Source organism: Mesoplodon densirostris, chromosome 4, assembly GCF_025265405.1.
Source record: "Mesoplodon densirostris isolate mMesDen1 chromosome 4, mMesDen1 primary haplotype, whole genome shotgun sequence".
NCBI classification, from domain to species: domain Eukaryota; kingdom Metazoa; phylum Chordata; class Mammalia; order Artiodactyla; family Ziphiidae; genus Mesoplodon; species Mesoplodon densirostris.
The window spans coordinates 116,798,761-116,813,681 of NC_082664.1; the positions used below are offsets into that span (position 1 = coordinate 116,798,761).

Here is a 14,921-nt window from a genome sequence, read left to right on the forward strand (position 1 = left end):
ATATAAATGAGAACAGTATAGTATAAATGCCCCTGGATTCCAAGGAACCTAGGTTGAAAGTGATTGATTTAAAGTATTTATTTTGAGTAGGATGAGCACATGTTAACTATTCACAACAACTTTTTTTTTAATATATATAAATTTATTTATTTTTGGCTGCATTGGGTCTTCACTGCTGTGCACTGGCTTTCTCTAGTTGCGGCAAGCAGGGGCTAGTCTTCGTTGTGGTGCGCGGGCTTCTTATTGTGGTGGCTTCTCTTGTTGCAGAGCACGGGCTCTAGGTGTGTGCGCTTCAGTAGTTGTGGCACGTGAGCTCAGTAGTTGTGGGCTCTAGAGTGGACTCTAGAGTGCAAATTCAGTAGTTGTGGCACACAGGCTTAGTTGCTCCATGGCATGTGGGATCTTGAACCAGGGCCCCAAGCTTCGTCCCCTGAATTGTCAAGCGGATTCTTAACCACTGCACCACCAGGGAAGTCCTCATAACAACTTTTAAAATATAATTTTTTAGTTTGATTCAGTTTCTATAGAATTTAGCTTATATACAGTATCACATTTTCGGAGCCAGTCCTTACTACTGGGCTGTAAATGTGGATGCTGTCTTTGATTACCAGTGTATTTCCAGCATCTGGCATGGTGCCTGATACAAGGCACATTCTGTTAAATGTTTTGTTGAATGAATGAATGAACAAACACTGGTGTGGGCTTGAGGTACCAGCATGTGATATTAAGCTCTTTTAGAAAGTTGTCACAAGGTGGAAGATGTTAGGGTGGAAAGAGCAAAAGGTAGAGGGGAGGCCTTCAGAGCTCTGCCACTGATGAGCTCTGTAGCACTGGCCTTTCTGGTCATATATCCTCATTTGTGAAGTGAGGGAATGCATTGGATCATCTCCCTCTTAATATTTTGAGGTTTTTGAGCAGTATAAACTTAAAACATTTAGAACCAGCTAAAGAAACATGACCTCTAAGTAGAATTTGAGTGCACCATTAAGGTTTTGTGCTAAAATACCACTGACCTTTGCACCTGGCAAATTTTATCTTTTTTTTTTTTTTAAATCTTAGGCCCTAAGGTAATTGTATACAAATGTATAACAAAGAAATGTATGACAAATCTAAATAATTTGTTCAATATTTATATATTTGTATATTAAAAGTATGTAAATTAAAGCATGTTTATTTTACATTTATAATTGATCAATAAACTTTAATATGTCTGTTTTCTAGGTTTGGAATTTTATGACAAGCAACCCCCTAGCCCTGGTAATTTAAAAGCTTTTGTTACTTAGATTTTAAATTACTCTGTGTTAAGTACTGAGTGCTTCTTTCGGAATTCAGCATATTTCCATGTGAATAATCTGATTTAACTAAGAAATATATCTGAACCAGAGTGTCCCTTATTGATCACAAACATTTTAAAATCGCCTTTGACAATAGCCTAAATAATACTTTGGTTCATTAGTAATGCAAAACTTTTTTAAAGTAGAGGTATTTGGTGGGAGAGAAGCCAATTCACTAACTTTTAAAAATTTGTTATACAGGATTAGCTGAACCATCCTTTGTCGCCAAACATGAAGATAGTTTGTTTAAGGATTTATTTCAAAACTACGAGAGATGGGTTCGTCCAGTGGAACACCTGAATGACAAAATAAAAATAAAGTTTGGCCTTGCAATATCTCAATTAGTGGATGTGGTAGGTGTGCATATCATTCCATATTCAATTTCACACAGATCTATGGAGAGCCTGTTGTGTGCCCAGGCACCGTGCTCGGCTGCAAAGATTACAAAGGTGAATGAACATAGTCCTTTTCCTCCAGGAACTCACCAGGGAAAAACAATTATTGCACCACAGACATAGGAATACTGTATGTTTATATAATCTTGTGTAGTTTAGAAATCATTTTATCTCATTTGGTAATTAAAATAGGTCTATTTTTTAATAAATTCAAAGATATTAAACCCTTTATATGGAAGTTTCTCCTTAAATGTGTTAAAAAATCTGACCAAAAAGTCAAAAATTTTTAAAGAAAAAAAACCAAGAGTTAGAGTTGTAGATTTTTAGGACCGAAAAGGGATCTCAACAGATCATTGCCTCAGTATCACACTTAAAACATTTCTTGGGTTTTTCCATGTGACATTTACCAGGTAGTAAATTCCCCATCGTAACTTGTTCTTATTGTCAAGAGATTATTTCTATTTTAAACTAAAAGGTTCACACTAATTTTAAAACTAGTTTCTTGGGCCTCCCTGGTGGCGCAGTGGTTGAGAGTCCGCCTGCCGATGCAGGGGATACGGGTTCGTGCCCCGGTCTGGGAGGATCCCATGTGCCGCGGAGCGGCTGGGCCCGTGAGCCGTGGCCGCTGGGCCTGCGCGTCCGGAGCCTGTGCTCCGCAGCGGGAGAGGCCACAACAGTGAGAGGCCCACATAACGCAAAAAAGGAAAAAAAAAAAAAAAAAAAACTAGTTTCTTCTTTTTCTGATCATGTCAATCAATAATTGTTTCCCTGTTGTGTTCCCAGAATAGTCAAATATGTGTGTGTGTATGTATGGATGGATATAGATAACATTTATAGGTGTGCCTTTATTTTCTGATTAGAGAAGCAATGCATGATTTTTGGAAAGAGTTTAGAAAGTTCAAAAAAATACAAATAAGAAAATAAAACTTGACTGTAATTCTACCACCCAGAAATGACCATTGGTAACATTTTGTTGTGTTTCTTGCCAGTTTTTTCTTTGTGAATATGTTACAAAATTGAAATATTATTTTAGATATAATTTTGATTACTGCTTTTTCCCCTATTGTTACATGATGAACATTTTCTTATGTTATTACATAATCTTCAAATGTAATTTTTAATGGCTATATCTCATTTATAATTTATTTAAACATTCTCTTATTGTTGGCAGAAGTTTGTTCCCAATTTTTCCTATTATAAAGGACAATGATGAATATTTGTACATAAATGTTTGAATTTCTCCTTTCCTTAAGAAAGGTGATAAATCGAAGGATATACATTTTTGAAGTCTGTTGACTGATATATGTAACCTAATTGCTTCCAGAATGATCAATGAATATGGACTCTGTGCTTGATCCTTTGCTAGGCAATACAGGAAGATTTTAAATATAAATTAAACATAGCGAAGTAGGAAGTAAGTTAGTAGGGCTTGCTTTCAATTTTTCTTTCTAGCTGGGACTGTCAGCATGTAAATGGAGTAAGTGTAGAATGCTGCAGTACTAAACCGTGATGTCACAGAGATCTGGGATTTCAGATCTTGATGACTGAGATTATCAAAGAAGCCTGGGTAGAAGAAGTGGCACTTGAGCTGGGTTTGTGCTAAGTGTAGGATCTGGCATGCAGAGAGGAAAGAACTTTAATAACAAGGAACAGTATAATCACAGGTACATAAGCGATACTGAGCCTTTTTGTTCAGCTGTTTAGATTGATGATCTGACTGGATGGTAGAGGAGGTGAGGAGTGATGCCTGTGTGCCACTGTGCCTTTGCCCCTGCCGTTGCTTCTGTTTGGAGAACTTTCCTTCTCAGCACAAGCCATTTATCCTTCAAGGCCAAATTCATCTGTCAGACTCTGAAATCCAAACTTCCTAAGACAGTCTCTCTTCTGTTCCAGTTACACTGACTGGCACTCATGTGCTGGCAGGGCCGCCTCAAAGCAGAGTGAGCTTTAGTCCTTGTGCCTGTCCCAGAGCCTAGCATGGTGTCTGGCATGTAGTAAATGCTGAATGAATGAGAGATCTGATGGGTAACAGACATGGTAAAAGCAGTACTTTAAGAGGATCAATAAGATAGTTAAATACGTGGCTTCAAAGAGTGAAAGAAGCTTGAGAGGCAAGTTAGACCAAATATAAGAAGGAACAGGACTTGACCACTGAATATGGAGGGAGGTGTCTTATTTTGAAGCCTAGGTGGTTAGAAGGGTAACCAATTTGAAAGAGAAAATTGGTTGTTATGGGGGCAGGGCAGAAAAGACAATGGGTTTGCTTTTGGTATGAGGTCATTGTGGTACATTCAAAAGAAAATGTTCACTGAGGCCCTTGGAAGGTCAAGACTGGCTCTGAGGTGAGAGATGAGGCTGAGGATGTCAGTTTGGAATTGCTGGCCTGGGGGTGATTGTTGAAAACTTTGAATTGATGCAGTTATAAAGCAGAGAGAGCAGGAGCCTGATCCTTGAAGAACATTCATAGAAAGTGATAGAAGCAAGGGTTAGCCAAGCAGAGACATTGAGGAAGGGCTTCTTCTTGAGAGAAGGGCCCAGAAAATATACGGTCAGTGACAATGAGAGGGGAGGAGGACTGGAGTCAAGGAAGATGAGGGTCAAGGGCCCTGGACATTGATAGTAGCTTCACTGAATTGCTTCTCAGTGGGTTTATGTTCCCTTTAATCGCTAAGGTCTTTGCCCCGCAACCTTGTGATCATGTTTAGTGGCTCTTCCTTGAAGTTTCCTCAGATTCCTATCTTATTTCCTACGTGTTCTCGCTCTGTCTTTTTAAAATATCAGTGTTGGCTTGTTTGTTTTGATTTTATTTTTATGGTCAGGTTAAAAAAAACCCTATTACCCCTAAAACTTTTCTGCTGTGCTTATGAGTAGTTAACATTTCTTTATCTGTGGTTTCCTCCTGAGTATCATCATACATTTGTCTTCACTCAGTTTGGGTTTTTTTTAAATTAATCAATTTATTTATTTATTTATTTTTGGCTGCGTTGGGTCTTTGTTGCTGCACGCAGGCTTTTTCTAGTTGGCGGCAAGAGGGGGCTACTCTTCATTGTGGTGCGGGGGCTTCTCATTGTGGTGGCTTCTCTTGTTGCGGAGCGCAGGCTTCAGTAGTTGTGGCTCATGGGCTCTAGAGCACAGGCTCAGTAGTTGTGGCGCAAGGGCTTAGTTGCTCCGCGGCATGTGGGATCTTCCCGGACCAGGGCTTGAACCTGTGTCCCCTGCATTGACAGGTGGATTCTTAACCACTGCGCCACCAGGGAAGTCCCTCAGTTTGGTTTTTGTTGCATCCTTCACTGTGTTGAACACATGATAGATGCTCAAGGGATACTTGAGGTTAAAAGAGGTTGTATCCCCTAAGGCAATGGCTAACCCACATCTTTGGGGCCAGTTGTGAACTTATGGGTTTTTCTTTTATCTCTGTTACTATTAAAGATACTAAGTATGGACTAGGTCCTAGCTCACAGAGCAAAATCTTTGTGTGTTCACACTTTTCTGGTGAAAAGTTCTATAATTTTCATTAGATTCTCAAAGACGGCCTACTGCCATGCAGCATCACAGGTAATATGTTTACCAGAACTTTCCTAATTTTTAATGCCTCTGGTTAGAACTTTTGTCTGAAAGGCATATTCTAATACAGGGCTCAGCAGTTATTCTGGATGGTGTGTGACTTTGGGGTGGACAGTAGAGCTGGTGGCGTAGCATTTAAATTTAGGAGTTTTGAGTTTTAGAATCGGTTTTACCATTAATTGGTGGTGTGATTTTAAGCAAGTTGCCTCACTGGGCCAGTTTTCATATTTGCAAAATGAAGGGATTACAGTAGGTAAAATCTCTAGGTCCTTTCCAGCTCTAGTGTTTTTTTTTTTGTTTTTTTTTTTTTTTGCTGTACGCGGGCCTCTCACTGCTGTGGCCTCTCCCATTGCGGAGCACAGGCTCCGGACGCACAGGCTCCGCGGCCATGGCTCGCGGGCCCAGCCGCTCCGCGGCATGTGGGATCTTCCGGGATCGGGGCATGAACCCGTGTCCCCTGCATCGGCAGGCGGACTCTCAACAACTGCGCCACCAGGGAAGCCCCCAGCTCTAGTGTTTTAATCAAGGAAAATTGCTCATTGGAAGACACAGTGTAAGAGGGATGGCCATGCTGTATTTCCTAGGACCCATTCTTTCCATGTAGGGACCTAATAGCTGTCTTTGTCCCTAGGGATGTGCTTCCTTCTGGCCTTCTCCTTTCTCCTAGGTCATTCACCTGTTGTTCAGATGGGATAGGGAATGGAAACACTCCAGTCACCTAAGCTATTTATATCCCATCCTCTCTACCCAACTGTAGGGATTGCCTCGTGCTTCTGTGTGTCTGTGTGCTCTGAGCATTGTCTCCTACACAAGGTCTATTTGTGGTTGATGATCATAATGATCTTTTACTGGTTCAGTTGGCTCCATGATATTTCAGTAAAACTTAATGAAAGAGTTATCACTTTAATTAGGCCTTAAAAATTCAGTGAAGGACTGGCATAAGTGAAGGTAAGACAGCAGGAAGGTGTAAGTAGCAAGGACCCCTGGTCTTCTAGAAAAGTAGGATGTAGAAGCTTTATGAAGTTGCCATTCAAGGCTCTGACCTCCATATTTTTTTCTACGTAACAGCTCCATGGAGAGATTCAAATATGTGCCTCAGCAGAAGCAAATGACAAGTTATAGTCCCTCAAGAATGCACACATTGTATCTCACTGATTGTAAGATGCATATTTTCCCACATTTTAGCACTTCTGAAGTCAAGATGTCTTATAATTAATGACGACTTACAATTCATTATCAGCCTTTTTCTTTCTTAGTGCTAAGTACATAAAATAATGTTGTGATTCTTAGATTGCATCTTAGATTTGAGGAAATGTAGTAGCTGAGACTATTAATATTAAATCTAAAAATGCCAATGGTGTCCTTTCGGGCAGCTTATCTGAAATACAGAGTATGTTGGAAGGAATAATGTGAAATTAGGCTGGTGAAAATACCCTGCTTTTCTAGAGAACCGGATTGATGAACAGAACGTAGGTATTATATAGAGAGGAGTGTTTATATAAAACTGAGAAAATTCTTATTTAAACAATTATTGTTTCTGTAATTGAAATAATCAGCCTTATTTAAATTTTTATTTCATAGGATGAGAAAAATCAGTTAATGACAACCAATGTCTGGTTGAAGCAGGTATGTATAAAATTCAAAAGGCCACCCAACTGTTGACTGGTGCCACTGTTATTACAGGGTTTGTAGCATGAGTATCTGGTCTTGGTGGATTGGCAGGAGGCTGAAGGATGAGGTAGATGGAGTCTTGTATTCATTCAGTTAATGTTATTTGAGTGCCCGCTATATGCCAGGCCCTGTTCTGGGCACTGGGGAAACAGCAGTGAACAAAACAGACAAAAGTCTAGGCCCTCAAGGAACTTCATTCCAATGGGGGGAATAAATAGGAAGTTATATAGTACCTTTCAAGCTGATAAGCTTGGAGAAAAATACACTGGGAAAGCAAATAGGGAGTGCTGGGGACTGTACTTTTAAATAGGATGGGCAGGGGAAGTACCACTGAGAAGGTAATATTTGAACAAAGACTTGAAGGAGGGGGAGAAGCAAGCTATGTGAGTATCTGGGGGAGGACTGTTCCAGGCAGAGGGACACAAATGTGAAAAGGTCCTGAGGCTGGAGGGTGCCTGGCGTGTTCAGGGAGCAGCAAAGAAGCCAGCTGGCTGGAGGTGAGTGGCCATGGGATGGTGTAGGAGATGAGGTCAGTGAAGCAACAGGAGGCCGATGGGTGTTCCTAGCATAGGTTATGAGTAGTGGCTTCTAGGCCACTCTAGGGTTTTGGCTTTTACTCTTAAGTGAGATGGGAACAGGCAAGAGTGTAATGATTTATTTTTATGTTCATAGTCTCTCTTATATAAAGGACTTCTTTTCTTTCTGGGCCAGATGTCCCCAACTGCTGTTGAGTGCTTCCCTTTGTTCTTTATTATTGCTGATTTTTAATACCTACTGCCAGTTTCCTAACCCCCAATTCCTGAAAGACATGTGTGCTTTCCTTGGGGTGCAAGTCTTTTTTTTTTTTTTTTTTTGCGGTACGTGGGCCTCTCACTGTTGTGGCCTCTCCCGTTGCGGAGCACAGGCTCCAGATGCACAGGCTCAGTGGCCATGGCTCACGGGCCCAGCCGCTCCGTGGCATGTGGGATCTTCCCGGACCAGGGCACGAACCCGTGTCCCCTGCATCGGCAGGGAAGCCCGGGGTGCAAGTCTTGACGTGATCACAGAATTGTTACCGTGTGGAGGTGGGACAAGGTGTTTAACTATGTGGAATGTGTAATAAATCCAACTGCTCTTTGCATGGACCAGTCCAGCCAGTCATTGACAAGACAGCTAGAAAAGAGAATGTTTCCCTTGAACTTGGACTTTAGGTGCCCATGGCTGCAGCTCCTGGGCATGGTCAGCTGGTGGGAGAAGAGGTGTTGAGCAGATCCATGAACGTACGCAGCTCTGGTCCTCACCTGTGTCTCCTGAGGACCATGGCTAGAGCCACCACATGAGGGGACAGGGCTATATCGTCCAGTGCCCATAAGAAGGACGTGGAGGTGAGTTTTCTTTATTGGGAGTAGAGGTGACTTCGTGTCTAAAGTGTCTGGATTTGGCAAAGAGAGTATAGCTTTCAGTGTTTTTGACTGTTAATTTTATTGAAATTGAGTCAGGTTTCTTTGTTTTAAAGGAATGGATAGATGTAAAACTGAGATGGAACCCTGACGACTACAGTGGAATAAAAGTTATACGAGTCCCTTCAGACTCTCTCTGGACGCCAGACATTGTTTTGTTTGATAAGTACGTTATATCCAGAATACCATTTTCTGTTTCCAAAAGAAAACAACTGTATTACTATTAGGCACTAGTAATTTTTCTTCCTTTTGAAAATTGTTTAGCTATAAAGTCAGAGGACTTAATCTTGTGTTCTCTCATTTCATGAACCTACAAATAGGTTCTGTGGATCCTCTCCCTTTTTTGGTATATTGTTTTCTGATCATAAGTGTTCTTGGATTTCAAAAATTTGTAAAACATTTGGGAAGTCCAAAAAGGTATCAGGAAGTTGGGGGGACTATAACCAATCCTGTTATACCATCACTTGGTGGCAACCACTGTTATAAACTTACGTGTATGGTGGACTTACTCTGTGCCTGGCATTATGCTCGGTGCCTTATCTTTATTCATTCAGTTCTCAAGATAACCTTATGAACCAGGTACGATCACATCTATTTGACAGATGAGAAAATGGAGGCCAAAGATAGTTACACTTGTCCAGGATCACACAGCTCACACGTGGTGCGTGGGGAGTAGCCTGACATCCCCATTTACACTCTTATTTTCTAGACTACATATTTGGCAGACTGCCTTCCAGATTTTTTGGTAATGGTTAAAAATAGTTAAGATCATCCTTTATGTTTAAATGTGCATCCTTCTAATTTTGCTTTAAATACTGTATAATAATTTCCCATAATAAGGAATGTTGGATTAATTATTAACTCATATTTGTAGGTATTCTACCTAAGTGTGTTTTGAGGATGGTTTTTAACTTAGGGGAGAGGATACTTCTGGATGCCAGTTTCATTTTTTTCTAGGACCAACCACTCCAGGACATTTCTGGGAATTTGTGCTTATCCTAATGCACTTTGTCTTGTTTGCAAGAAGGCATTGGCATGAGGACAGAGCAAATGCTAAGCAAAAAATATCTCTCACTTTTCAAACCTTTACCTCCATGCTTCTCAACATGGAAGGAGTGAACAAAGCTGCATGCAAGGAGTGAACAAAGCATGATGCAGCTTCCTGGAGCATCATTTTACTCTAAGTCATTGCAAACATTTTTATATTTAACATGGATATATTACATAGGAGTGTGCAAAAGTCACATGAATTTTAAGATACAGAACAATATTTCGAAGATAGCTCATGTTGGTGGTGATGTTTCCTGCTAGACTTCTCCAGTGCGTGAGTTCACATGATGGCAGAGTTGGAGAGGGATGGCTGTTTTCCAGGGCTGTGCCCAGCTTGGGGCTATTGTTCTTTCCCTGTCAGTGTAGGAAGCATCCAGTATCTGTCATGGAGGGAGAAGAGCACTGAGGGGAGAGGGGGGCGTCTGGGAATGTGGACTCAGGTTCTGGCTCTGTGCACATCCCTTGTTATCAATAGCCTAATTCCATTTTGTGTGTAATCAAAGTGAAATCATTTCAACCACTTGAATCTCAGGCTCCTGTGAATATAGATCTGTCAGTCCTGGAGTAGATATGGAAATAGGGGTTTAGTTTCAATGGAGTTAGATATTTAAGGGCAGTGTCCTTAAACTAGAGTCCCCTACGTGGAGCAGGTATATCTCAAGTGTAATAATTTTAAAAGTATTTCATGCTATGGTATAGGTTTTCTTTTATATTAGGCTTGTAAAATGCATGCCCGGGATGTTTAATCTCTGCATTGTTACTGTGCATGTGTGTATTTCAGTGCAGATGGACGTTTTGAAGGGGCCAGTACGAAAACTGTCGTCAGGTACGACGGCACTGTTACCTGGACTCCACCGGCAAACTACAAAAGTTCCTGTATCATTGATGTCACATTTTTCCCATTTGATCTCCAAAACTGTTCCATGAAATTTGGTTCTTGGACTTACGATGGATCACAGGTTGATATAATTTTGGAGGACCAAGATGTTGACAAGAGAGATTTTTTTGATAATGGAGAATGGGAAATTGTGAGCGCAACAGGAAGCAAAGGAAACAGAACCGACAGCTGTTGCTGGTATCCTTACATCACTTACTCCTTTGTAATTAAGCGTCTGCCTCTCTTTTATACCTTGTTCCTTATTATACCCTGTATTGGGCTCTCATTTTTAACCATACTTGTCTTCTATCTTCCTTCAAATGAAGGTGAAAAGATTTGTCTCTGCACTTCAGTACTCGTGTCTCTGACTGTCTTCCTTCTTGTTATTGAAGAGATCATACCCTCATCTTCCAAAGTCATACCTCTGATTGGAGAGTACCTGGTGTTTACCATGATTTTTGTGACACTATCCATCATGGTCACGGTCTTTGCTATCAACATCCATCACCGTTCTTCCTCAACACATAACGCTATGGCTCCGTGGGTCCGCAAGATATTTCTTCAGAAGCTTCCGACGCTGCTTTGCATGCAAAGTCATGTAGATAGGTGCTTCAGTCAGAAGGAGGAAACTGAGAGCAGCCGTGGACCAAAATCTTCTAGAAACACACTGGAAGCTGCACTTGATTCCATTCGCTACATTACAAGACACGTCATGAAGGAGAATGATGTCCGTGAGGTCTGTGACCGCGTATATTTACAAATGCAGATCTGTTTTCATTCTAAGTTGGGCAAACAGCATGACCCTTAAGACTAAGCTAGCTTGAGGGCCAGAGATGTTGACACACTGTTCTGTAAAAGATCTTTACTAAAATTTCAGTTAAAATATCTGCAAAATGTGGCATGTACACAAATCTCACGTCTCCTTTTCCCCCACCAGCATCTTGGATGACTTTTGAAAACACTTTGTGTTATGCTGACTGTTCAGTTATTCTAAGGCATAGTAATCCTGCTGTTTGGTTTTTGGCTCTGACGTGATTAACTGTTTTAATTTGATCTTCAGTAACTTTGTTTCTGGATTCTGTAGTAATCTGCAGGCACAACTGCATTATATTTATCAAAAGTGATTTCATTTTTTAAAGAATGAGTCTAATGGAACCTTTATAAATACAGCCAAGATATTTTTCTAGAATAAATCTTTTTGTTGTTCACTTATAAGAATGTTAGCGAAATCAAAAGCAGTGAGGTATTCTCAGGTGTTATATATTATACATCAACGTGTACAAGTGAAGCTTAGTGTAGTACTTAATAATATGCTTAATTTGCTTAAAAACAAAAATTTGCTCAAAACTTTATTATAGAAAAATAACTCACTGGCTCCTTATTTAAGGTTAATATTTAAAATGCAAGAATTGGGGCCTCCCTGGTGGCGCAAGTGGTTGAGAGTCCGCCTGCCGATGCAGGGGATACGGGTTCGTGCCCCGGTCTGGGAGGATCCCATATGCCGCGGAGCGGCTGGGCCCGTGAGCCATGGCCGCTGAGCCTGCGCGTCCGGAGCCTGGCTCCGCGACGGGGGAGGCCACAACAGTGAGAGGCCCGCATATCGCAAAAAAAAAAAAATAAAAAAAATAAATAAATAAAATGCAAGAATTGAACTATGAATACATTTTATTAATGTGATCATATTGAACTGGAGTTTTCTTTCAAAACATGTAATATTTCAGGGCTTCCCTGGTGGCGCAGTGGTTGAGAGTCCGCCTGCCGATGCAGGGGACACGGGTTCGTGCCCCGATCCCGGAAGATCCCACATGCCGCGGAGCGGCTGGGCCCGCGAGCCATGGCCGCGGAGCCTGTGTGTCCGGAGCCTGTGCTCCGCAATGGGAGAGGCCACAGCAGTGAGAGGCCCGCGTACAGCAAAAAAAAAAAAAAAAAAAAAAAAAACATGTAATATTTCAGTCTTGTCACTATTCTTTATTTCTATTGTGTAATTTATTTATTTATTTATGGCTGCGTTGGATCTTTGTTGCTGCATGTGGTTTTCTCTAGTTGCAGCAAGCGGGGGCTACTCTTCGTTGCGGTGCACGGGCTTCTCATTGCGGTGGCTTCTCTTGTTGCAGAGCACAGGCTCTAGGCGCATGGGCTTCAGTAGTTGTAGCATGCGGACTCAGTAGCTGTGGCTCGCGGGCTTAGTTGCTCCGAGGCATGTGGGATCCTCCCAGACCAGGGCTCGAACCCGCGTCCCCTGCATTGGCAGATGGATTCTTAACCACTGTGCCACCAGGGAAGCCCTGTGTAATATTTTTAAAGCTATGACTATAGTACTATTTTCATAATTGAATTTACTTTGAATAGTCGCACTAAAATTATATGAATTCTCTCACAGATATAGAGAACAAACTAGTGGTTACCAGTGGTGAAAGGAAAGAGGGGGGAAAGGTAGGGGCAGGGGACTAAGGAGTACAAACTACTATATATAAAAAAGCTATCAAGATATATTGTACAGCACAGGGAATATAGCCAATATTTTATAATAACTTAAATGGAGTATAATCTATAAACATTTAGAATCACTGTGTTGTACACCTGAAACTAATATAATCAAAAAATAATAAAATAGTACTTAGAATAAAAAATGTATATGGATTCTAATCTCTAAAGCCTTTTTAAATGGAAAAATTTCTAGCAGGCGTGGTAAGCAGGTGGAATGAATGCGGTAAAATAACAGCCCTCCCCCCAAAGGGACATTTGACATATGTTTCTAATAAACTTAAAAAAAATGTTATTGAAGTATAGTTGATTTACAATGTTGTTTTAATCTAATACACTTTTTTTGCGTGTGTGTGGTACGCGGGCCTCTCACTGTTGTGGCCTCTCCTGTCGCGGAGCACAGGCTCCAGACGCAGAGGCTCAGCAGCCATGGCTCACGAGCCCAGCCGCTCCGCGGCATGCGGGATCCTCCCGGACCGGAGCACGAACCCGTGTCCCCTGCATCAGCAGGCGGACTCTTAACCATTGCGCCACCAGGGAAGCCCTCTAATAAACTTTTAATGCTTGTGGATCATAAAGTTTCTATTTGGTGTAAGTATAATTAGTTTATAAGGTGAAGCTATCAATGGAGTCTTAAAATATACAGATATTAGGGGCTTCCCTGGTGGCACAGTGGTTAAGAATCCGCCTACCAATGCAGAGGACACAGGTTCGAGCCCTGGTCTGGGAAGATCCCACATGCCGTGGAGCAACTAAGCCCGTGCTCCACAACTACTGAGCCTGTGCTCTAGAGCCCACGAGCCACAACTACTGAAGCCCGCGTGCCTAGAACCCATGCTCCACAACAAGAGAAGCCACCACAGTGAGAAGCCCATGCACCACAACGAAGAGTAGCCCCCACTCGCCACAATTAGAGAAAGCCAGTGCCCAGCAACGAAGACACAACACAGCCAAAAATAAATAAATAAAATTTTAAAAATACAGATATTAGATAATGATATGGATTGAGATGGGATTTAATGAATGTCTGCAAAGTGTTGTGCAAAAGGATCCGGGCTCCTTCCAAGAGGGCCAGTAAATGGGGTTTATTTTCAGGGGAAAAACTTATAAGTAGAGAAGCAGTAGGGTGTTTATAATCCTCTAAACTCTATATTATCCTGAAACTTGGGGCACAGTTCCTGTAGAAGACCCGGTGCTTCATAGAGAACAGGGGCTGGGGAAGCTTGTGGTCAAGGAAGTGGCCTGGTGGGAGGGAACCTTTGGTGCTCGAGGCCTGGTCTCAGCCTGCCCTTTCCTTGAGGTCACTCACACCTGCTGAGCCAGCTCCCTGCTTGGGCTGCGAAAACAGGGAGGGAATGAGCGCACCAGAAGCTCTGAGCTCATGAGCTTAGGTTAAAATGGTCCCTAGGAAATCCTAGGAAAATAAAGCAGGTGAGGTGAGGAAGAAGATTAACAGCTGTTGAATACATATTATTCTGAACCAACTTTTAATTTGTCATGAAATTAACTTCAGGCTGGATTATCTTCAAAAATTAAAATAAGTAAACACTACTGGGCCAAACAAGTAATAAAGAATACTGTATATAGTAAGAATTTAAAAGATGTTTTAAAGTTTATTATAAAATATCTAAGTACTATATTTTATTAAAATTCTATCCAAATAACCCACTTATATTACAAGTTGACGTGTAAATTTATGAACTTTGTGTCTTAATTATTTAACATGGGTATTTTGTTTTTTGATACAGGTTGTTGAAGATTGGAAATTCATAGCCCAGGTTCTTGATCGGATGTTTCTGTGGACTTTTCTTCTGGTTTCAATTGTTGGATCTCTTGGGCTTTTTGTTCCAGTTATCTATAACTGGGCAAATATAATAGTACCAATTCATATTGGAAACGCAAATAAGTGACACTTCCCTAGGGGCTGTAGTAGGAATTTAGTTAAAAGGCACATATCTCTTATGGCACCTATAAAATTATGAAAATGTAAATTGTGTTTAAAATTTGATGCAAGCTTCAACAGATTAACAGACACTAACATCAGTTTATCTTAATAGATTGCCCATTAGAACATCTACCTGCATGACTGAAGTAATAACTGGCTGAA

At 41.2% G+C, this 14,921-nt stretch overlaps 1 protein-coding gene across 1 annotated transcript in view; it reads left to right on the forward strand.

The window, feature by feature from the left end:
• Nucleotides 1-14,921, forward strand: part of CHRNA5 (cholinergic receptor nicotinic alpha 5 subunit) — a 52,040-nt gene extending 37,119 nt beyond the window's left edge. Inside the window, exons 2-6 of the mRNA XM_060095128.1 lie at nt 1,536-1,687; nt 6,875-6,919; nt 8,460-8,569; nt 10,235-11,066; nt 14,563-14,921. Coding sequence (XP_059951111.1) covers nt 1,536-1,687; nt 6,875-6,919; nt 8,460-8,569; nt 10,235-11,066; nt 14,563-14,724 — 1,301 coding nt within the window. The 3' untranslated portion in view covers nt 14,725-14,921. The remainder of the gene's footprint in view (nt 1-1,535; nt 1,688-6,874; nt 6,920-8,459; nt 8,570-10,234; nt 11,067-14,562) is intronic.